General features: G+C 39.4%; 2 protein-coding genes across 2 annotated transcripts; both read left to right on the top strand.

Annotated features, from left to right (window-relative positions):
- The first annotated feature begins 470 nt into the window (after positions 1-470).
- Positions 471-10323, top strand: chn1 (chimerin 1). The gene is made up of 7 exons (XM_051404708.1): positions 471-1137; positions 2498-2582; positions 5542-5715; positions 7098-7175; positions 7908-8045; positions 8767-8872; positions 9505-10323. Exons 1-7 carry the CDS (start codon positions 883-885, stop codon positions 9674-9676), a joined length of 1008 nt encoding a protein of 335 aa, XP_051260668.1. The 5' UTR covers positions 471-882; the 3' UTR covers positions 9677-10323.
- A 5438-nt stretch (positions 10324-15761) lies between these two features.
- LOC127366058 (acetylcholine receptor subunit alpha) lies at positions 15762-24559 on the top strand. Its single transcript, XM_051404762.1, has 9 exons — positions 15762-15989; positions 17071-17213; positions 17303-17347; positions 18160-18269; positions 18691-18886; positions 20267-20504; positions 22750-22973; positions 23223-23459; positions 23545-24559. The coding sequence occupies exons 1-9, from the start codon at positions 15947-15949 to the stop codon at positions 23671-23673; spliced, it is 1365 nt and encodes a 454-aa protein (XP_051260722.1). The 5' UTR covers positions 15762-15946; the 3' UTR covers positions 23674-24559.
- Positions 24560-24758: the final 199 nt, after the last annotated feature.

Here is a 24758-nt window from a genome sequence, read left to right as displayed (position 1 = left end):
CCAAATGCCAAATGTTGAATAGGAAATGTCTGTTCTTTGTTTGAAAGCTTGAGTATCACTTTGTTTTAAAGTGTGCATTAATATCAGTGATGTCATATTTTGCTTGCGTGCTTTGTGCTTTTGTGTCTTTGCTTTTTGAGTCATGACCAGTTTCTGTGGCAACATGATTTTGAAAATAGCCCCTCTCTAACGGCCCACTGCTGTCGCAAGTTCTGCAGGCAGCAGCCCACTCTTGATGCATGACTCATTCATTGCTCATTATCATCCCACTCTCATTTCATCCGAGGCTCCCCTGCTTGGCTATCTGATGGAGATGGTTGTGTGGGGGCGGGGTGGTGGCTACTATAAAGCCTGTGTATCCATGCTGGGATTGGCTGGTGGGATCCATTTAATCTGCTGTGACTACTACAGGGTCCGCCCCTGTACTCCTCCCCCTCGCTCTGCCCGCCCTGAAAGCATCCATACACAACAGTGTGCTGTCTCTGTTCCAAGGAGAATATCAGCTCTGCACAGGGAGGAGAGGATTAGTGCAACCACTCAGCTCATCTGCATACACGTTCCCAGAGAACCACATGAGCACCCAGGGCTGCACCTCTTTTGTATAAAAACCTGGCACTCCTATCACAGAGGCTCCACTTGATCTACTGTCACTGCTGTGAGAGGATTTAATAGGGACCACAGTGTTTTTTTTCCTTTCGACTCTTTTTAAAGATTTTTTTTTTGATACTTTAAATTTGCAATTTGTTGTCTGTGATGTCTCTATTTAATTGGGACAATGCAAGTAATATCATTTGATATAGACTTGCTCTGAACCCTTCATTTTTTGGGACTTTTTCCACTGAGTTTGTTGCTTGATCTGGTTTGGGAGACTGTAGCACCAGAATGCCATCTAGAGAGTCCTACGAGGTTCACAAGGAAGAGAAGTCCCTGGTGCAAAAGGCCAAGCGAGGAGAGGCCAATCAGGAGGATATTCTGGCGGCAGCTCTGGGGATGAGGATGGGGCCACAGAAACCTCCAGCCACTTTCTGGCAGCCACTTAAACTATTCGCCTATTCACAGCTCACCTCACTGGTCCGCAGAGCCACACTGAAGGAGAGCGACCGGACACCAAAATCAGAGAAAGTCCACAACTTCAAGGTGAGACTCGAATCAACTTAAAGAACTCTTGTCAGCTGTTTCACTTCCAAAATGTTGCTTTGATTTCATCATGTGTGGCCAGAGGGCTGCTTCTCATGCTTCCCTTGTGGGAGATGGGAGGAGAAGAAGGGGGGGAGTGTTACAGAGTGGGAGAGAGGGGATGAAAAACAGGGCTGTTTTGGTCTGTCCAGTGAGCCTTTATCAAAAGAAAATCTGTTGGGTGGTCTGTGGAGCACTGCTGTTAGTTTGAGCACCAGATGGAGAGATTAGGCCAATGGAGAGGGGAAACAGTAGAGGAGTGTATCCCTGTTTGGCTCCAACTCACACTCCTAATTTAGCTAGTGAATGGGATGGAGAGCAGCAGGTGAAATATTACCTTCAAGGCTTTCAAACTGCTGATGCTTACCAATATCTTTCTGCTGCTATGTTCTCTGTACAGCTGAATGTTATGTTTCAGCATTTTAGGAGTGTATAGTTCTTGTACTGAAAGCTCCTGCAGCTAAAGGATAATGTATAATTTAGGAGAAGAAGAGTATTTTATTGTATTAGTGTACCAACACATATTGGCTCTGACAGTTACATCATTCATCACCTGCATTTAAACCTTTTTATTGCCTATAAACAGGAATCATCAGTATGTATCACCTACAAAGCAAAGACGGATATCATCATATAAGTCGATAACGGCACAAATTGATTAGATACATGTTAAACTGTAAACATGAAAAGACTCCTAAAGAACTGTGAGATGACATCACTCCAGGTGATTGGGATAACCATTGATGATGGCTGACTGTTAAAGAACTTCTTCGGTTCATATTTTTTAAAACAATGATCACGATCATGAAACCAGCTATTCTTCACCAAAACACTGTGCCTGCTGTATCTGCTACTGACTGGATGCAAGGAAAACAGGGAGAGTTGTGGCTTGTTTTTGCTCCCAGAGGCCTCTCTGATTGGCTGGTCTGTTGTTACCTAGTGGAGCGTGGGGGCTCCCATTTCCTACAAGAGAAAGGTGGCCTTCTACTGTTTCCATAGCAAAATTTCCCTGACAACTTGCACCTGCCCTCTGGTGAAGTGTCAAAACCTGCTGTGCCATGATGGCAAAGCCTCCCCCGCACCAAGTCACCGCTGCACCCACCTCAATATTGTCAGTCTGAGGGTCTGTTTGAACAACAATCCTCCTCCACCTACAGATAATCCTCCTCTCCTGCCTCATTCAGGATGGCAGCAGCTACATCTCGGCTGGCTAAAGAAGGAGATGTGGGGTGTCTATGGCTGCAACTCCCCGCTGTTCTTTCTCTGTCTCGCCATTGCACTTCATCACTAATATCTGTCACTGTCTTCTTCTCTGTTGTAGGTCCACACCTTTCGGGGGCCTCACTGGTGTGAACACTGTGCCAGCTTCATGTGGGGACTGATGGCTCAGGGGGTCAAATGTGCAGGTACATCTTGTTCTTCAGGCTACATTAACACAGTCTTACATAAACAGCTTTATCACTTCACAGCGTCCTCTGATTACGTTCATGGTGTATAAAGTGAGCACTACTGTATATGGGTTACTTGGTTTTTAGTGCATCTGGAGGATTATTGAGTTTTAATCTAAAATCCCAACTGTAGTTTATGGATTAGGGGTTGTATAATAGAGTAAAATGGGGGGCTCTATAGCTATGATGTAATATACACTTTACACTACGTTACAACCTTATTTCTGACCTACTTTTCTCCTCACTGGATTGTGAATAGGGTAATTGGTTCAAACAAGCAGAAGAATGAGTTTTGAAGAATGGCAGGCAAAAATTTATTGTATTCGAAATAACAACTAGGTTTTGGTGGGGTTTTTTTTAGCTGTTCTTCAAATCTTGTTGACAGTATTACAACAACAAAGGTCTGTGTTACCACTCCGACAATTTGAATGCATGAACTATAAGTAAACAAGCATCAGTAGCCTGACAGAAATAGTATTTAATGCTCAGTTTTTTGTATTTTTCATCACTGTGTCATTCACAGTGTGAGCATATTTAAAAAACAAAATCCAGTAATTTTCAGTCCTTTATGAATTTTCCTTTAGCTGTAGGATACACATGTTCAGACCTGTTATTGTGAGGTCAGTGGTTCTGTACTTGTCAAAGACCCTGATGAGATTTCTATTTCGCTGCAGCTGTTGCTAGAATTCGTTTCACATCCCAGAATAGTGCGATAATACACTCTGATGTGTGTCTTTGATGTTTTATTGATGAAACAAAGTATGTCACACAAATCTGTGGGAGCTTGGACATTAATTATTAATGTCTTGATTTTGAAAGCTGACAACAACTGAAAGGAAGGCACATATGTTTGGAGCCAATCTTTATCAATTCTTATACTGCCATTCCTTCAGTCTCGACCACAGCCACCAGAATCTAGGGCAGAAAAGTCTCACATGATGCTCAAATTTGCATACCAAAAAATTTTCTCCCACCCCCTTTTCTTTTTGTACGTGTGAACTGTTTTTGGCTGAATGCCAGGAAGCCAGCCTCTGCTTGTGCTTGTTGTGCCACATTTCCTCATCAGAGTACGCCCCCCAGCCTCATCCCATCATGCCCATGAAGGAAAACAAAGCTGGCATGTCTCTTTAATGAGGAGCAGAGCTCAGAGCGTGGGGAAGGAGCTCTGTTTCCACACACATTAAAATTCAGCGGCTTCAACCAAAGAGCTAGGTCAAGCAGCTCAAGCCCTATTTAACTTAAATACTTGGTAGAAGAACCAAACAGTCTAACAAATACAAGTGGTGCTTTTTGTCTTCAGTTCCAGTCAGGAAGGGACCGGTTTTAACTGGTAACTCTGCTTGTAGACTCGGTGATAATGTGCTGATTAGAAATTAGCAGCCAGCCACCATTAAACCTCTTCTGAGAGCCCTTTAGCCAAAACCGAGCTGCAGCCTCTTCCCCATAGCAACAGAGACAGATTTGACGGTGCAGTAAAGCAGCATCCCCTGGCTCCTGGTGTCCCTGGGGCCCCTGCCTCACCCTCACCCGCCCCACCTGGGACCCAGGGGCCATCAGTGTGCTCACATGGACAACAGGAGCTCTGCAGACTTGTGTCTGATGACAGGCCCTCCTCTATTATACTGCCTGTCTCATATCCTTAAGAGAATAATCTCTTAAGGTAATTACATTTCTGCATCAATGCATATAAATGCAGGCTGCATGAATTTCTCCAGGGACCCATATTAATCTAAATATTGTCTGAGGTCCTCCAGAAGCATAGATTCTTGGCTTTCAGAGGTATTTTTAATTTAAAATTAAAAAGTAACAATTCTTCTGAGGGATCAAAATATATTTTTTTGTTTTTGCAATCAAAAAGCACAAAGCATTTCTCAAAAAAAAAAAAAAGAAAGAAAACCCTTTCAGAACTTGGAGACTGCTCAAAAGATCTAAGAGCTTGAAGAGCTGCCCCATTTTAGTCTGGGAAACTAGGTCTAGTGTAGCCCGCAGCGCCTCAATTGCTGCTTCCACAGCCATTGTGTGTGAGCTTGGATTTGGAAAAGAATGGAGCACGCAGCAGCAGCAGCAGAGCTGACTATCCCTCCTCCAGGCCACAGCGTTTTCAGTGTTCCTTTAATTCCCTCCATGCGTCTCTGTTACAAAGCAGAGCTGCAGTCTTTCTCTCTCTCCCTGCATCTGCTCTCCATGGGCTCCTCTGTTCCAGACAAGGTGAATCCTGCCCTGAAACAGCTGTGCCTCTGGCCCCGTCCGCTGTGACTGAAGACTAAACGCAATGTGGGATACTTACACTGACATCATGACTAATATGCTATTTGAACACCCAGTGAGGCCCACTCTACATGTGAATATATCATATAGGAGAGGGAAAAAAACACCAAAAAGAGAATTACCCCACATTTAATTATTATCAAATGCATTTTGGCTGCACTAAGACATGTTTTCATAGAAATTTAAAAAAGATACGCACTAATATTTCAGAGATTAATGTCCTGTCTTGGTGGTTTATCTTTATTTTATTTTGCTGTTTATAATAAATAAATGGCCCTCTAGAGGTGACTTTGGATTTATCCAGTGCTCAAGGTGACTCCAATGCCATGTGTGGTGGAGAGAGAGGAGCTCTCCGGTGGTATTGTGACATTCAGGGGGCAAATATTGATCAAGGGAATTAACACTCTTCAGCAAGCCAAAACACACACATGAAACCATCCAACCAAATCCAAATGAACCTGATGTTGAATGTGAATCTACATAATAGCGCTCAGCTCAGAAAATACAAGAAAAAAATCAGCTGACTTTGCCTGACAGATTTTATGGTGAAAAATAAAAACTAAAAAGCTTCAGATATTCATGAACTAAACCTGCTGTATGTCTCTCTCTATCTCTCTATCTCTCTATCTCTCTATCTCTCTGCGTGTAGATTGTGGTTTGAATGTCCACAAACAATGCTCGTCTCTGGTACCCAACGACTGCAAGCCAGACCTGAGACACATCCGTAAAGTCTACAGCTGTGACCTCACGACCCTGGTGAACGCTTATAATACAGCGCGACCTATGGTGGTGGACATGTGCATACGAGAGATCGAGTCCAGAGGTTAGGACGTGTGTTTGTGTCTGTGTATTTCAAATGTATAGCTCTAAGAGTATCTTCCTACCAAGATGTAAATGTGATAAATGCAGTTTAGTTTAAATACTAATTGAATTAATTTTTTAAAGGCTGTAAAACTAGACTTTGATTTGCTTTACAATGAAGTATTTTAGCTGAAATGCTGCAAACTGAAGAGGAAGAACAATGGAAGCAAAGAATGGCTGGAATAATTCAAATCTTATAAGCAACCGAACACTTAATTGACTTAATAGTCACTGAATACTTAATTTATATTAATCAAATATCAGTCTATTCATAACAATCTAGAGGTATTTCAAGTATTAGATTTTCAGAGTAATTTCCTGCTGTTTTAAACAGGTTCACAAATTCTGCTATATGACTATATGATTATATAATTACTCAAATTATTATCCCTGCTGGTCTGAATGAATTTTAATTTGGTTCCAATATAAGAAAATAGATTTTCTTTTTACCTGACTCAAATTTTAGATCCAAAAACATCAATCTGCAGTCTGAATATTGGATAATCTGTGAAACCTAAAATGTAATTATTAATATCAAACTTTGGAAATGAATGACCATCTGGAAATGTCAAAAAGGGGGGATACAAGCTACATTCAGATACATGATTGATGATAGATGAAGTATTTCAAAGCTGTTAATATAAAATATTCAGTAGTGGTTAAATTTAATTAATTAATTAACTTCCAAACCTTCACCACTTTTTTTTTTTTTTTTTTTTGCCTTCATAAAGACATTTAGGAATTATTCTAAGACAATCAATCAAGCTCATATCAGGTCACCTCAGTAAAATGTAAAGTCACTGTGAAATTGCAATAATATTAAATTTAATTTCTTGAACAAAATTCATGTTTAACATTTTTAGTTGATAAAAAAATCAGAAAAAACAAAATACACTCCTTTGTCTGATTGCATTACAAACAGAGTTAGAGTTTTGGGGCCAGGGGATGACTGAGAGGAGTGATGGGTGTGCTGGTAATTGTAAATGTGTAATGAGGAATACATTACTCTGTTTCCTGCTGCCTTATTTGATTGCATCTCAGTTAAATCATTCAACTATGTAGGAAACTCATTGCTCCCTCATTGTCTGCCCTCTAATAAGTGTGTGTAGCTAAGTTTGATTTATGTCTTTATTATTTTGCCCAGTGAGGCAAAAAACAATTTGCATCTGCCCATGTTGTTCCATTGTGTGACATTGTGGACATTTTATCCTTAATTCCTTATGCATATTTAAGAGGCATTTCCTAAATTACCCAAGGCGATACATGCAGGTGAATTATTCTGCATTACTCATGACAGGCCTGACGATGTCTGAAAGGTTGTTTATTTCATGTTTGTTCCTCAAGGACTCAAGTCTGAAGGCCTCTACAGAATATCTGGATTCAGCGATGCAGTGGAAGAAGTCAAGATGGCGTTTGACAAAGGTGTGTGCTCCTATGGTTCTGCATGTGGTCACTGTTTTAAAGATTTCTGCCAGCTATCAACATGATGATCGACATCGCATGCTTTCATATGTTTACGTAAGACACGCAGAACATCTCAGATTAATGAGAAAGTGACACATTTGTGAAGGATTACTGTCCATCTGGGAGTGCAGATCCTATCCTGACACGTCCCTCTCACGCAGGGTTTCACAGTGTGGACAGACAGTGAGGGGAGGGGGGGGGCTCTCATGGGACACAAACCATGGATGTACTCTCACTGTCTTAAACATAGCTGTGTTGGGATTCAGTAGTAGACTTAGTGAGAATGAGCCTGTCTTGGCCCAGTGCAGTGTGAATTTTAACTATAAGAAAAACCCTGCAGCGGTGGGCTCAACTCTTAGCTAGATCCGCATGTGGGAGATCATCCATGACAGAGTGTCATTCCAGCTCACAGCACTGTGATGTTCAGTCTGCCAGCGCAAGTAGGCCATGGCCTCTCTGGAAAGCATGCATAACTGAGGGAAAGTCAGAATAAAACAGGCCAGGCGGATGATAGCAGCTACTTTGCAAAAAACAGAGCGAGAGAAGAGGTTTTTTTCCCCCACCCAGAGTAACAGAATCTCTTTATTCCTCAATTCACACAGTGATGTGAAGGTGCTGATGTCAGACATTTTTACAGTGTGAAAAACTCTTCTCTTCTTGTCTCCCTTATTCCATCACACTTCCTCACAGATGGCGAGAAGACAGACATCTCAGGGAATGCCTATGAAGACATCAATATCATTACAGGTGCACTGAAACTGTACCTGAGGGATTTGCCTGTTCCTGTCATCTCATACGATGCTTACCCAAGGTTCATCGAGGCTGCAAGTAAGTCACAGCAAGACAATTTAGTCAGAAACACACCTGTTTCAGCTGCTGCTAACATCACTGTTAAGCTTTAAGTCCTTTGCTTCACGTGGTCACTTTGGTTCATGTGGAAAATGTAGTATACTGGCCTAAAGAGGGTGGACAAAATAACAGAAACACTTGTATTTAATGGAGTTTTGATGAGTTCATAAGTATTAATATGCATATTGTCTATAGTCTTGAGGCTATAGTTTGTGGAGTTGCTGTATTGAACTACACTTTGTTGTATGTTCTTTTCACTTTATGTACTGCTGCCAGCACAACCACAGTCCGTTGCTGTTATTTAAAACTTCTCTTAAATTGATTTTATGGTTGTTATTGGAGAAAAGGAAAACATTCATAAGTAATCTTACTCGGTAGAAGCAGAACTATAAAAATGCAGCCTCGAACACCTGACTTCTCAGAATCAGGCAATCATTTTCAATACTCAACACTGACCCTAAGTCCTGAATACGTGTTCAACTCCAACTCCCCTAATTAGCTAAACACAACCACACAGTCAAGAACACATTCACTGTGTTCATTTGCATTAGCTATCTCAAGCAGCCTCAGACTTCCTCTCAGGGACTAATGACTTTTATTACCCCACAAGAAATCACTACATTGATTCCTGCTTGTGTCCTCTCTGAGGTCAGAGAGTGTATCCCCTCTAACAGCAGCACTCCTCTCTGTTTCTCTTCAGAGCTCACAGACGCAGAGAAGAAACTGGAAGCTTTCCGCGAGGCTCTAGCTCTGCTGCCGCCATCACACAATGAAACTTTAAAGTACCTCATGGCGCACTTAAAAAGGTGAGCAATCCAGACAAACCCTGCAAGGATTTAATTATAAGGAGGGAAGTGTTTTAGAAAAGTGGCATAATCATATTCTTTTTTTATTTATGAAGGGAGAGCAGTTAGTGATTCATTGTTGTCTCTCCAGAGAGTTACAATAGCTCCTAACACCTTCACTTTAGTCTGCAGCAGAACTACAGTAAAATAAAATGTGTGAAAAGAAAAGAAAGAAGCGTCACATAAAGTGACTTTGGGAGCTTGTGGTCCAAAAATAAAGCAAAAAGTGAACAGGAGCTATCACTTTTTTATGTTTGCCATCATTTTGGCACATTTTATTGTTTGATGTTGTTGAATGTGAAAATCATTACTGGGTTGATATATTAAAGTTTAATCTGGAGTATACTATGTAAAATTCTAAGTTATTGATTGATAAATTAACTGTGCCAGTCAATAGTGTCACATTACTTAGGGATATTGTTACTTTGAGGCATTTTCTCTTCAGTCAAGGGAAAGGTCCAAAGAAACCATTAGTAACACTGATGAGGGTCTTGCTTTATTAAAACACAATGTTCCTCACCCCAGTGATTATTATAAATCTTTGTTTATTTCCAGAATCAGTCTGTGTTTCTAACATTATAATATATTTCCAGGGTGACACAGAATGAGAAATTCAACCTGATGAACGCAGAAAACCTTGCCATCATTTTCGGACCCACCCTCATGCGCGCACCAAACCTGGATGCCATGACAGCACTCAATGACATCCGCTACCAGAGACAGGTGGTGGAGGTGCTCATTAAAAATGAAGATGTGCTCTTCTAAACACAGATCAGGACTTTTATAGAACAGCTATCTAATCATTCGTATGTGTAAAGACTTGAATGACTGTTTGTATTACATTGATTGATACATTTTTTAAATTGCCCTGCATATGGACTAGTACTTACCTACCTTCTGTCCTCCCCTGTTTCGGGTGTGGACGATGAACTTTACTCCATGTCTCCCCATTTTTGTCGGGGGATTTTCAGAAGCTGACAGACCAGCATGCATGGTGCGAGGTCTTTGTTGCTTTGTAGTCGTAACCCAGCATGTGTTAAGATCGTGTAGCGCTGTGATTTTGCTTTTGTCTGTTCTGTGGTAGTTATAGTCCACATTCCCAGCTGCCTGCTGCGCAGTTTTTTTTTCTGTGAAACATTGTATAGCTGGATGTAAAAATAAGCTACTGATTTTTCTGGGGTAATTTTTATGATGCTGTATTTTTTTATCTCCTCAACTGTTTTTATGTAACCTGAATTAGTTGAATGAGCCTTTCCTGTTAATGCGTACAAACTGGTGCATTTGCCTGACCTTAACATTTTTATTGTGTTATAAACAGCATTATTTGTGAATTTAATTTTTTATTGTAATGTTTTTGTACACAACTTGTGCATGATCAGTTTAATTTATTAAACCTTACTCTGAGAAATTAAGTGATTAATGAGTCATCTGATTTGCCATAATAAAAATCTACATCAAATTGTGCATTAAAACCTGCATTAGCACATTTCTTTGGGCCACTTGGAGGCAGCAGATGTGAACACAACATGTTAGCAAACAGCTGCTCATTTATATAGATTGAGCAGATACATTATCTTTCTTTTGGAGTCATGTTTGGTGGCTCTCCTTTAGCTCTGTTTTTGGTCTTTACCAAGTCCTAAGGGAAATATCTGGCTCTTAAGCTGCTAAATGCCCCACTATGTACAGCAGCTACTCTCTAACTGTGCCTGTCAGCTGTTTTGTGTGGGGGAGGTTGTGGTTATATCAAAGATTTTTTCCTGTAAACAGCTTCCAGCTGTGCCTGGAAACAACAGCGAAAAGACCGAAACCGACAATGAATTGATCTCATGAACAAATATTGACTGCAGCCAAAGCTATAGTCAATTACTCTGTGCCATCGACCTCCATTGTTAAAACTATTAAAACACCTCAATGCTGTGGGTGACATCTTCCATCATCACCATGAACATGGACACTGTAGTTTATTTTGGTTCAGTCCCACATACAGCCTGCTGCCATACATACTCACTAGAGCACCAAATGTCTACTAATCCACCACTGAAAATAGTCCCAAACAGCTGCACTATTTATTCTTGTTTGAGTAACATTTGCTACAAACTACAGAGCCCAGCAATTTAAAGAAATTACTCTGCCTGTAAAAAAAATAACAGTATATATACACAATAACAGCATCAGTATATTTTAAATGAAGAATAAATAATATACAGAATATGTATTGCTGCTTAAACAAATGTACATGAGCAACATAATATATGTGGCTGAAAGATGACCCTGGCTGATAGGACTGAATGTCCTCTGTTCTGCATATTCAAAATGACAGGTCGTGCCTAAAAGCCACACGTCATGTGACTTTATATAAACCCCTCTAACAACAAATCAGTCACACTGATTCACTGTGAGATTAAAACCAAACACACAACACCTAAGGCAACACCACTCTTGCACTCAGGGAACTGCTAATTACTGGATATATGTGCAAACAATGTCAGATTAAATTTATGCATTTTAGGTTTAATTACCCACAGGTTATGTCCTTCCAAGCAATTTCTTAGAAGCAGCCATGCACAGCCATCGGTGGCTCATTACATGGTCACAGTTTTACACTGTGTAGGCTCAGGGAACCAATAGGAGTTATCTGGATAGTGTCTTCATTACACATTTATAAATAATATAATATAATATAAATAATATTTTTTCTCAGACTGTGCACACGTGCCTTTGGGGATTATTGTTGACAGACTTAAAATCTGGTGTAACTGCAGTCTTTGGGATCCTATTGTCTATAGCATCATGTTCAGCCATTCTCTGTGTTTAGGTTTTTGTGCTTTAAATTTCCCCACAAACCATCTGAGAAGCAATCACTACTTGACATTTAATCAATTGGGTTTTGTGACCACATCACACTGAGTTAATGTAAGCCGAATTCAGACTTGTCTCTGGTGATTGTGTGGCAAAATTGGATTTTCATCCAACCGTTTAGCCTCCCCCCGCCATTATCAGCCATTTTAGATATATCATACCTTCATCTGCGTAAGGCATTGACTGTGAAAGGAGGTAAACCACACCAATAAAGCTATCGAGCTTTCTATCTCTCAGTCAGATGCTGTGATAACACTGTGCTGGAGTAATGTCTGCAAATGTATTGTGTGGTGGATGTGCCTCATTCACAGTAATGAGACTAAATTTGAAAGGCTGTGATCCATGAGATAACTGACCTTTCTCTGTTGACTGGATGGTAATGGTTCCCTCCCTGCAAACGGCTGACCTGAATACATTTTCAGCGTTGAGATATAAAGAAATATTCAGTTCACCCCTTTTGAAATGTTCAGTCTGTTTAATTGCTCATTTTTATATAATCACCACTTCAAATCTTACATCAAATATGTATTAGAATGCCATATTGAAGGGTAAACTCTATCATAAAAAATACATAAGATTTCAAGGAATATTATTTGTTATATAAAATTATTTTGCTGATGTTTCTTCACTTGAGTTTTATGTATTGGGTAATTTACAGCACTCGCCAGTGATTTCTCGAATCTTAACAAACCAGAAATAGATGCAAAATATTAATCGGATTAGAATAAATAATGAAAATGCTGAATTTTCTCTTCCAAGGAATATTACTAATGCTGTCCAAGGTTAAATATTTATATATTTATGTTGGAACATCATGTACAATAAAAACATATCACTCAATGCACATCATAATCTCTTGGATGAACTCTAATCCTCTTCATCTTCATCAAGGCATAAACATCCAGTATGTTGTCCAGTTTTCATCCACCCCTTGCAGATATTACATGGGCGCTTTTATTCGGATTCAATGAACATTTAATCACTTACAGAACAGATACGAACACACAGCTCTTGGTCCTCTAGAGACGGGAATCATGGCGTGAGCCTTCAAAGCGTTGTAATTAACACTGGACAGAGCACCAAGAGTGTCCGTCTATTGAGCAGATACAAGGCTGGCTTGTCCTGTGTTACATGACAGACTTGGAGAAAGACAAAGCGTTGCTCACATGGTGTGAATTCAGGTGGTCTGAGTGATTGGAGACGGAGATAGAGATAGAAATGGGGGGTGGGTTGAGACAAGTCTCTCTTAATTCAGACGTTGCCAAAATGGTCATTTGTCCCTTAAGTGAGATGAATGAGGCGAATGGTTGAGTGACTGGCTGATTGAACGGATTGGGGATGTGAGAAAATTGAGTTGCCTGACCCATCACAGGCCCGACAGGGTGGGGTAGTGCAGAGCAAAAGAGGGGGACACAGGTGTAACACCTGGCCTCCAGGAAACACATTTCAACATCTGAATTATCTAAGATTATAATATTATTTATTTTTTGATGAGCAACTTGACCTGAGAGGCACTGTGAGAATACTATGATAAAGCAGATGAAATAAAGCTTCATCATGCATATCGAAATGGTTACTAACTACATCACTAAACAGTTAAGATTTTCACTTTAAGACCCACCTTTTTTTAATTTATAGGCAAATGTTGTACAATAAAAACTTAAATGGGGAATGAAGAGTCAAAGTGAAACTGATTTTGCATTTGCAGAATGAAGTCAGCATTGTAGACGATTCCCATTTTTTTAAATCAATTAAATAAAGAAGAACAAAGAGAAAACAACAAAAAATACATAAACAAAAATATGATAGATTGAGGCTAACCATGTTACATATCATTGCCCCCCAAAACTACAAAAACATCCTCAAAACACAGGTAGACAAAACACACTTTTCCCTCTCTTACCTATCGTAGCCCATATCCATCGAGGTACCCATTCATAATACTTGTATTAAGGTGATATAAATGTATTTGATCTGTCTCAGGTGTAATTTCGATGTTTAATGTTTAATGGTTCGATACTTAACTGTTGTTAATACTGACAATAGTGCCCTTTAAATGAACTGCAGTCAGCATGTCGTTGTTGTGCTGTACACAGTCTGTAGCCATGAGCGAGCATCATCCTGGGCTTTGGCTGAAAGTGATATACATAAGACTGAACTCTGAAATAAACACTGAATATCATCTCTAAAATCATATTTTGTGAGTCATATTTAGGTAAAAGTTACTAAATGTAATGATTCTATATTTTAATTGGACCATTGGCTCCGTGATACCAACCAGCTTGCCTTTTGCAAATCATCAACCAGCAGCAAGAGGCTGCCAACAGCAGACCCATGAGCAGCCAAGACACAGCCAGCCGGCCAACCCCATCTTAGTTTAAGTTACAGGTAGCTAGTTGGCTGAATCTGCCTTGCAATCGCTCTTGGTAATCGATAGTCATACACCTTTACTTTACATTAATTTATTGTTGGTTAAAATCAACACCATTTGTCATAATACATAAGTTAGTATCATGCATCACTTTAGCTGGTTAAGTAATTTTTCAGTAAAGCCCAAAACAATATTCACTCAGATAGTATTTAGCTTTTGATAATATTAGCAAGCAAGCCAGCTATGGTTAGAGAGCCAGCTGCAGCCACACTGTATAACGTTATCCAGTGCAAAATGGTCTGCAGCATTTGACAGTTGTAGATGAGAAACTCTCCATTTTTCTGTTTTCTGTCTTAAAGCATTCAGAAAAATAGACATTTTAATCAATCAATTAAAGTTTGATCAATTAATCAAACTTTATTTGTACAGCACCTTTAATATAGGTTGGTTTGAGCAATTCAAGGCGCTTTACAGATGATAGTAAGTAGTTAAACAATTTAAGAATGCACGCAAGAAAGAAAAAAATATAATATAATACAATAATAAAACAGAACAGCTACTAAATTGACCTTATGGTCAGAATGTTTTGTCAACAACTGTTCCCAAAGCCAGACAGTTTCATAAGTGTGGTCAGCCTGAGGCCATTACTCACTTGAGAGTTGCACAGAAATGATTTCCTTGTTCAGGTTTTTCTGCATTGCATGGTGCTGTACAGAGGTTAGATTAGGATGTTTGCTTATGACCAAAATGTCTAAAATAAGCTAATTTCTTTTGAAAGTGAAGGCAATAAGAAAGAAACAATTGTATTTATTTATCATTATCATCAACATCAGCTTTCACTACATGTGTAGCTTGTACCTGAATTTCTGCTGTTTGGAGTTTGGTTCCTCTGTTTCTCTTCTTCCTTTCATCAACAGTCAGATCAAAATTTGCTTTGCATTTAATTCTGTGCGAAACAAAACTCAGCAACAGCATGTTGTTTGATTTCCCCTCAGACTACAGCAGCGAGTGAGTTGAATGCAGAGTGAGCTGGGGAGGGGCAGTACAGCAAGATGGGTGCGCTGCTAAATGGCGTCCCCAGTGGAGCTGCAGCAGTAGAAAAATGGTTCAGCACAAGGAAAAAAACACATGGTGCTGTGTGAGGTGGCCACATCTTAGCCTATGGTGGCCACCCCTTGGCTCCACCTTTGTCCCAGCGTCAGAAAAGAACCATAAGTTTTATTTTTCTAGATTAGATCCAAAACTTTAAAATGATTTAAAATATATCATCTCACCCAAACTAAAGTTATCCATCACGCAGACTTTTCCCAGGAAGAAACAGAAACAGACATATATGTAAAATCATCAGGCATATTCATTATGTTTTGGATATTCCAGGGTCTGTGCATTTCCTTTACACGGTCATTAAATACACTGATATGAAGGCAGCATTGATAGTTTTTCTCTGATACAAGAACAACTTAGGGCAGCTATCATGTGTCGTGTCTTTGCACCTCGAGGTTGTGTGTGGCCAAGTTCACGATGAGATATTTCAGTGGTGGATTACTCTGGCATGTTGATCTTATAACAGATGACAAAGAATGTGTCCCTCTCAAATGACAAGCATTGGCAGCCGGTCACTCACATCCGCTGTCAGACAATAACAACAAGACTGCCAGTGGAGAGCTTGGAGGTTGTACAGTAAGCCACTTGCCAGTGCTGAAAGAATGTTTTAGGTGGGTCAAACCGTTTTAATTCTCAGGTGGTCAACGGGCAACGTGTTGAAGTTGGATCTTGTTTTTGGATGCCTGGGTTTATTGGCAAGAATGAATACTGTATTTTTAATTTTTCATCTAGTCATTCTAGCAGGTAAGAGCTTATTTAAAACTAAAAATGTGTGTTGGTCACCGATGGAAATAAGTGTCTTTATTACTTTACTTGACTTACTTGAAGTGTTTAAAGCATAATGAAGTTGGAGAAAGTTGGAGCTAAAAAAAAAAGCAATTACTATACCTTCCTCTCATTGATTATGTGTAATGAAACTGCTCGCAGGTCAGTGTGAGCTGATCCAATTCACACAACTAATGAGCACATTTCTGTGCAAACCAGCCCTTTGATTGACAAGGGCATGTGTACTGTTTTCATTTTTCTTTTCAACCTTTTGTCTGTCTGTCACCACATGAAGTCACCTGTATAATTATGTTCAGTAGGATCCCTTAGTTTACTGTGAATATCTTGAGAATCATTCAACCGTTCAAACAACATGTTGCTGTAAAATGACCTTGGTTTCAAGGTCAGCTGAAAAATGAAAGGGGATCCTGCTCCAGCTTGTGACAGATATGTAGCCGAAAGAGCGTAAGAACATCTCTATTAAGGACCTTACAGGAGTGCCGTCACATGTTTGAATGCAGTATTGCCAAATTTAGACCCCACACACTGACTACACATATATACATACATACATTATATTTATACTACTGGCTTACAGGTTAGAGAACATGTGCTTGAATGCAATCTCTTCATGATTGTGTGTTAGAGAGCCTGCTTCAAAAAATCAGAAAAAATATTTGAATATTGAAAACAATCAAATAACTAAATAAATGCAAACATACACTTTTTAAGTCACAAAAATGTATGTATTTAATGCCCAAAAGCTGTACACAAACCATGTAAATGTGGGTCACTCTACTGACTACACTACAACATGTTAGACCTATAGTATGACACCTGTCACATCTATTTTCAACTCATATTAAATGAACTCACCTCAAGTATCAGATGTTCTTAAAGCTGTATTCTGCTTTGGCACAACATAATAATTTTCCAGCACACTAAAGAGGTCCTTTTGAAGAGTAGAGAAAGACATATGTTTAAATGTCTTCAATGAAAGTAACCCATATGAAAAGAAAAATTAGTGTGCACCCTTTATGGTGTCTTTTTTTTATTTCAGGTGCTGCCTGGGCCTCCTCTGACGAAACACAACTGGTCAAAAAACTCTTCACTGGCTACAATAAGGTTGTCCGACCTGTCAATCACTTCAAGGACCCGGTGGTTGTTACTGTAGGCCTTCAGCTCATCCAGCTCATCAGTGTGGTGAGGTCTCATGTCACACACAATATCACCCCATCTGCATTAAGATTCAATGCCATCAACTGTCTAAACACATTTATGTGGATTCGCAGGATGAAGTCAACCAGATCGTCAGCAGCAACGTGCGACTGAAACAGGTTTTATGAATTCACGTTTTTATTGTTATGATATCATAAAAGAAAGACTTTGGAGACACTGTCATATTGCAGATAGCCTCAGTAAGGTAGCCTACTAATTAAAATGGGTGAGAAAAGGATGGGCAATAATACATCATCATGCTTCTAGCCACAAATTATAAATGCACCAAATGTCCAGACTCCAAGAAATTCAATTAAAATATACAAATATTTGTTTAGGACGTGCTGAAATTGAGTTGTAAAGGAACACTGTTTTTGTTTTGACAAGTAAAACATAAAGACAAACCTCAGGATGATGAACATGCAAGCTGTTACAAAAGGTGTACTGAAGAGGTGTATCATTCTTCTTAAACCAAAGAAAGAAAGTTAAAGGTCCAGTGTGTGACATTTAGGAGGATCTATTTCCAAAAATGGAATATAATATTCATAGTTGTGGTTTCTTCCGTGTATGATCACCTAAAAGATAAGATAAGATAAGAGGTTTTTATTTGTCACATGCACAGTTATACATAGTACAATGCACAGTGAAATGCATTCTTTGTACCTGCAGCCAGTAGTAAAGAAAAACAAAATCGGAACCGTTGTGTTTTTGTTACCTTAGAATGAGTTGTTTTTATCTACAGACGCTGCGTGTTGCCGCCATGTTGAACCACTATGTTTCAACAATAGCCCAGAAGGGACAAACCAAACACTGGCTCTAGATAGAGGCGTTTGCGTTTTTTGCACCTTTTCGCAGCCACTGTAGTTTCTCCTTTGATAATAGTTGTGAATGTTGAAGTCATTGTTCTGAGTGTCCTTGTCTGTTTTTACAGCAATGGAAAGATGTGAACTTGCAGTGGAAACCAGAGGATTATGGTGGCATCAAAAAGATCAGAGTTCCCTCCACTGACATTTGGCGGCCTGATCTGGTTCTCTACAACAAGTATGTTATCAGACTATATGTGATCCACTTCAAGTCCCTTGTTTTTTTCATTTACAATAAGCTTTGCACAACCTAAAGCATTCAGACTTCTAGAAACAATCAACACACCTGTCAGTGTTGTTTTGAATCACACTTTTCTATATGCAGCGTGTGAAAGCTCAGATTTCATCAGGCTAAATCTGGAGTCTGTATTGCAGGTCCCCTTCTCCCCTCCCCCCACCATATGCTCCTTCTGACACACTGCTGTTTTTCCCTGACAACCAGCTCCGCTGCCACAACAACTTGTGCCAAGCTGAGCGCTGGTTGGCTGGGCTGTGCGACAGCAGCGTTGACCCATCCTCAGGCACTGGTGTCCCCCTGCGTTAATATTTAACTTATTATCCCCCATGTTGAGGCTGCCTGTGTTTTTCTGTGCCCACAGCGCTGACGGTGACTTTGCCATCGTTCATGAGACCAAAGTGCTGCTGGAGTACACAGGAATGATCACGTGGAACCCACCTGCCATCTTCAAGAGCTACTGTGAAATTATTGTGCTGCATTTCCCCTTTGACCTCCAGAACTGCAGTATGAAGCTGGGTACCTGGACCTACGATGGAAACCTGGTCGTCGTCAATCCTGTAATTCCATTCAGGACTCTTTCTTTAAAGGAGTAGTTCTACGTTTTGGGAAAAGCGCTTATTTGTCATTCTTGCTGAGAGTTAGGTTAGAACATCAACACCACGTTTAACATGTCTGGCTAGCAGCCGGTTAGCTTAGCTTAGTATAAAGCCTGGAAGCAGGGGGAAACAGCCTTGCTTTGTAAAAATCTGCCTGCCTGCCGATCTAAAGCTCACTAATGAGGAAGTTACTGTACATCTCGTTTGTTTAATCAGAAACCAAAGTGTAAAAACGACACATTACGGTTTTAATGGGGACTATTTCTTGGCCGGGAGCAGTGACTTCCTGGAGTCCCTTAAAACCACAACTTTTTGTTTTTTCGATTAAACAAAAGAAATATACGAAAGAAAGAAATGTATGATTACGTTTGGATTGAGCCAGGCTAGCTGTTCCCTGCTGCTTTCAGGCTTTATGTCAAGCTAAACTAACTGTCTCCTGGCTGTAGCTTCATGTTTACCATACAGACATAAGAGTGGACTCAGTGTTCATTTCGGCAAGAGGGGGAATGTATTTCCCAAAATGTCCAACTATTCTTTTAACCATACAAATAGTGTAAATCCCCATTTGTCAGAAACATGAGTGTCTTTTATGATACCTGTCAATATGTCACAGAGCAATAGGGCTGTCACTTTTTCAACAAATGGATTTGAAATTACACATAATTCATGAAATAATACATACATATACAACTGTAATTCAAACAGGTCAAAAATTGACCACTTTACAAATTTTGAATAAAAAGTGACAGCCCTACAGAGACCTTCTGAACAGTGTTTCTAACATTTATCACTTTATTGCTTAAGGACTTAGATAGACACGAATAAGCAAATAAGCCTTCAGCAGGGCAACACTGGAGTGTTAACTTCTTCTTTTTAACAGAAATAATGAACAGGATATTGTATTCTATGACATAAGTTGCATCATAACATCACAAACCAAAACATCTTATAGAACAGATTCTGTATACAGAGTTCACTTGGATACAACCTAAACATTGTTAACGCCCTGTTTGACCTTTGAACTCAAACATAATTCAGATATGCCTGAGGGAGCTTATCACCAGACAAAACCAAAACAGAGCAATAAGATAGTGTACTTATTATATATTAAATTAGTATACTTAAATCCAACAAACATGGTTTGTTTAGCACTTTTCATGTTACAATAAGTGCTTTACAGGTGACTGAAAAACTAATAATAAAACAGCATAAATGTAAATAAAACAATTTAAGACCAATGCACATGAAAAATAGAAATAGTAAAAGTGAAATAATAGAAATGTATAAAGAATTTGAATGAAAACTCCTTTAATGACCCTGTTTATTGCTTCTCCTCACCAGGACAGTGACCGCCCTGATCTGAGTAACTTTATGGAAAGTGGAGAGTGGGTGATGAAGGATTTCCGTGGCTGGAAGCACTGGGTGTACTACGCTTGCTGCCCGGACACCCCTTACCTGGACATCACCTACCACTTCCTCATGCTGCGGCTCCCACTGTACTTCATTGTCAACGTCATCATCCCCTGCATGCTCTTCTCCTTCCTGACTGGCCTCGTCTTCTATCTTCCTACAGACTCTGGTACGTTGAGACTGCTTACACATCATTTCGTTCAACTGGGATATAGCATTAAGTCTATATCATGGTATTTATTATGGTATGGGATCTCGCCAGAATCACCTATCCTATGTTATATTTAATTAGCTTAATCCATCAAAAAGAAAGAAAGAGTAAAAAACTTTGCAGTTTTATGGAGGAGTGTGTGTGGGATATTTCTTGGCAGGGTGCAGTGATTTCCTGGAGTCTTGTCATCACCATGAGGGTGAGGGTGCTGCTTGGCAGATTTTGTTATCTTTAGACAGAGGCAGGCTAGCTGTTTCCCCATGTTTCTAGTGTTTGTGCTAAGCTTAGCTAAATGGCTGCTGGCTTTAGTTTTATATTTAAGAGGCCGATATAGTTGCGGACAGTCCAGTCCAGACAGCAGTACTCAAAACTCTCCTCCAACTCCAGCTAACAACACAACTACACTGTATTTTGGCAAACTAGAATGCTCAATGTCTGTCGGCAAGTCCTTTGACATTACCTGACACAAATTTTGGCTAGAATGGCTAGAATAACAAGTTAGTGTTGTGTGTCTGATTTCCTATTTACAGAGCCAAGGCTGTGTACAACCATTTTGTTGTCTTTGGACTGGGTAGTTGTTTCCCCCTTTCCACTCTTTGTGCTAAGATAACTGTTTCCTTACTGTAATTTAATGTTTACTTTACAGACACAGTAGTGTTATTGGAGAATCTCCTCTCCAAGAAAACAAATTAACTTATTTTCCAAGATTTCATTTCTTTAACATGGATGACAGTGAATGCCACTCCTGAAATGTCCGGTCCAGTGCATTAGTCCAGGTGTGATACTGAGGCATATAGATGCATCCTATTCATACAAACCCTGAAGTAGTTATTTGCAATTTGTCAGAAAGAGTTCCTATCTACTGTATTTTTATTACATTTTCCTATGTATCTATGTTTGAATAAAACTTAAACATCAAATCCTTGTTCCTAATTCTGCCTGTCAGTCTGGGGTGTCTCTACATCGCCTGCTACAGGAACTGTATCACTCGTGTGCACATCTGGCCGTGTTCCCAGTGTGTAGGTCTGCCTCATTACCCAGGGTCCCTCTGTGCTGTCATGTCTGAAAGCAGGCCTTTGCTTTAATGTATAATACATCACTTGATCCCTGTTTCTGATATGGCTGCTGACAGGAGAGTGTGGAGGAGAAGCTGGTGCCAAAAAGACGCTCTCTCCGGAATAACTGCTCTTACTGAGCAACAAAAACATGTCTTGCATTTTACTTGTGAAATGGTGTCAGAATATGTTTACTTGTGCTATTGTTCGTTCTAGGAACAGCAACACACAAAAAAATGCCTCTCACTCTGCTTTGCTTGTATAGGTGAACAGTGCAGTCATTGTGTTCTTGTGTAAATGCTAGAGGTGGACCCTGATTGGATGGCTGGGGAAGGGAAGTACTGGACTCATAGAAATAGCTCTCCCTTGTGGCAGTGTAATAAGATTGCATGTTGTGGGTATCATGAGCCAACTTACTGTTTAATGAGGCACATTCACATGTTTCACTCTGGTTTCAGGGTTATGTAAATGTGTCTTTTAAAGTGAAGATAAACCTTCACACTTAGTTTAAATCATACAGAGCATGTTATTGCATTTGGATTACATTTGTCCCCTTTAGAAACAGCTCTTTACAGATGTTTAGCTCTAGATTGAACCATTTTGCTTTGTGACCCCTCAAAATTATGCAATGTTGGCTTGTGACTCATCCTTAGTTTCATATATCTACCAGTTGTGACCAGTTCACCTGAAGAACTGTTCATATTTAAATTACTTTTGATGATAATTAGAATGATATCTAGATACCTTCCTGTATTTTCTGAGTTTATAAGTTCATTTGCAACCTTGGAAACAGCACCTGTAAAACAGTCTCACCAAGGTCCTTTTAGTAGCTGTTTTAACACTTTTGATCATATAACAGGAGCAAAATCCATCTGCTGATGAAGATCTTGTGCAACTAAATTAACCTTTATTATTATTATTATTATTATTATTATTATTATAATATATTTTGTCAAAAAAAAAAAAAAATCCATTTCTATCCTGTAATGTATGTATTTTACCATAATCTAATCTAATCATTTCCTAACCTCCAGATTGGGAAACACTGGTCTAAATGTTGATTGATTAGATTTTTTATACAGCAGCTTGTGGTAAGTTTTAGACAAATAAAGTCAGCCGTGAAGTGAAGATGATTTGCTGTTTTCCAGGTGAGAAGATGACTCTCAGCATCTCTGTCTTGCTGTCTCTGACTGTGTTCCTGCTGGTTATTGTGGAGCTGATCCCGTCTACCTCCAGCGCTGTACCACTCATTGGGAAGTACATGCTCTTCACCATGGTCTTTGTCATTGCGTCCATCATCATCACTGTCATTGTCATCAACACCCACCACCGCTCCCCAAGCACTCACACAATGCCAGACTGGGTCCGCAAGGTGAGCACATAAACAGAGGGAAATAAATAATGATTTATTATTTATAGAGCAAAGCTGAGTGACTTGAAATGGATCAGTCCCATTTCCAAGCTTGGTGATCTTTGGAGAACAACACTTCATCTTTTTTTCCTCTGCATTATATTGCCATCTAGTGGTAGCAGACAGTCTTTGTTATTTATTCAAGACAACTGCTCTGATGTTGTACACATGTTGACACAGCGGATGTATTTTTTTGTCTTTTAATGGCAGGTTTTTATTGAAACCATTCCCAACATCATGTTCTTCTCAACAATGAAACGCCCAGGAAAGGAAAAGCAGAGTAAAAGTATCTATGGTGCAGATTTTGACATCTCAGACATCTCTGGCAACCAGACCTCATCTGTCCCCTACCAGTCACCCATCACCAAGAACCCTGATGTCCGCAGTGCCATTGAAGGAGTCAAGTACATTGCAGAAACCATGAAATCAGATGAGGAATCCAACAATGTAAACACAGAAAGTGTCTCTAATATGGTTCTTGAATCAGTCTTGCTTTTGTGTATCTGACAGATTGTCCCTCTTTTCCTTCCAGGCTGCTGAAGAGTGGAAGTTTGTGGCCATGGTGTTGGATCATATCTTGCTTTGTGTGTTCATGGCTGTGTGTCTCATCGGCACATTAGGCGTGTTTGCAGGCCGTCTCATTGAGCTGAGTATGCTGTAAAGGCCGGTTTAACCTCTCAGATGACTTTGTTGTTCAATTGGAAACGTATTACCTGTTTGCTGTATGCCCTGCAGCATTGCCAGTCTACACTGCATCTCTGATTGTTTTGCTGTTTGGTGTTTGAAGAATGGTCCTATTTGTGTATGTATAAGAACAAGTTGTACAAGTATACAGTATCTTCAGCATAGTTAACAGACCATTGTTGTTTTCATTTTAGGGAATATATGTGTGAAATTGAAATGTTGAATTACTTCAAAAGAAAATTATTATTTTTTTGGAACATTGTACAATATTCCTTGATATGTTTATAGGGAACAACTGAATAAATGTGGGTTTTTTTCAGTTTTCATGATGACTGTTTTAGAAGTGCAGTCTTGCTCAGTGTCCTTATGTCTTTCTGATGCCTGTGACTTTGGCAAACTGTTGTACATTTTAAAATATTTCATAAAATCTAAAGGTGTAAAATGTTAAAGCAGAAAAGTGAATAGGTAGACTACAATACAATCCAACATGAACTTTGATATGTTGTCTTAACTTTTGGATGATATTTTCTTTAAGATACTTTTACACTTGCCCCTGATTTGTATGGACAAGCGGCCTTTATAGCCTTTATAGTTGTAAATTTGTATTTCCACGCTATGCAACTTTATGCTTACACACCTCAGAGGCAACGGTTGTACTTTTTACTCCTACATTTGTCGGACAACTTTATTACAAGTTTCTTTTCAGATTTCAGTTTTTCATACTCTTCCTGTCCCGGTGAAAAACATGTATCCCCAAAGTGGTGATTTTTAATATTTCTGATAATATAACAAAAGCATTAAGTGTTCCTTTATGGGTTGAATTATCCTACCTCTTAAACCAAATAAACTAAGAATAAATCTTGGACTAGCTTGAAAATGCATTGTCACAAACTAAAAACAGGTCTGTTTTTCTGAGCTCATGAAATGTGGTTCTCACAGTGACATTACAATGATGATCTTGCAGAATATGATACATTGCTATAGTTACAACTACCCAACAGTATATAAAGTAGTTAAACATGCAACATACAGATTAATGCACCACACTGACAGAGACCATTT

The sequence above is a fragment of the Dicentrarchus labrax genome, unplaced genomic scaffold (assembly GCF_905237075.1).
Source record: "Dicentrarchus labrax unplaced genomic scaffold, dlabrax2021, whole genome shotgun sequence".
Classification (NCBI taxonomy): domain Eukaryota; kingdom Metazoa; phylum Chordata; class Actinopteri; family Moronidae; genus Dicentrarchus; species Dicentrarchus labrax.
The sequence above is the reverse complement of the archived record's forward strand: the minus strand, read 5'-3'. Positions and strand labels throughout refer to the sequence as shown.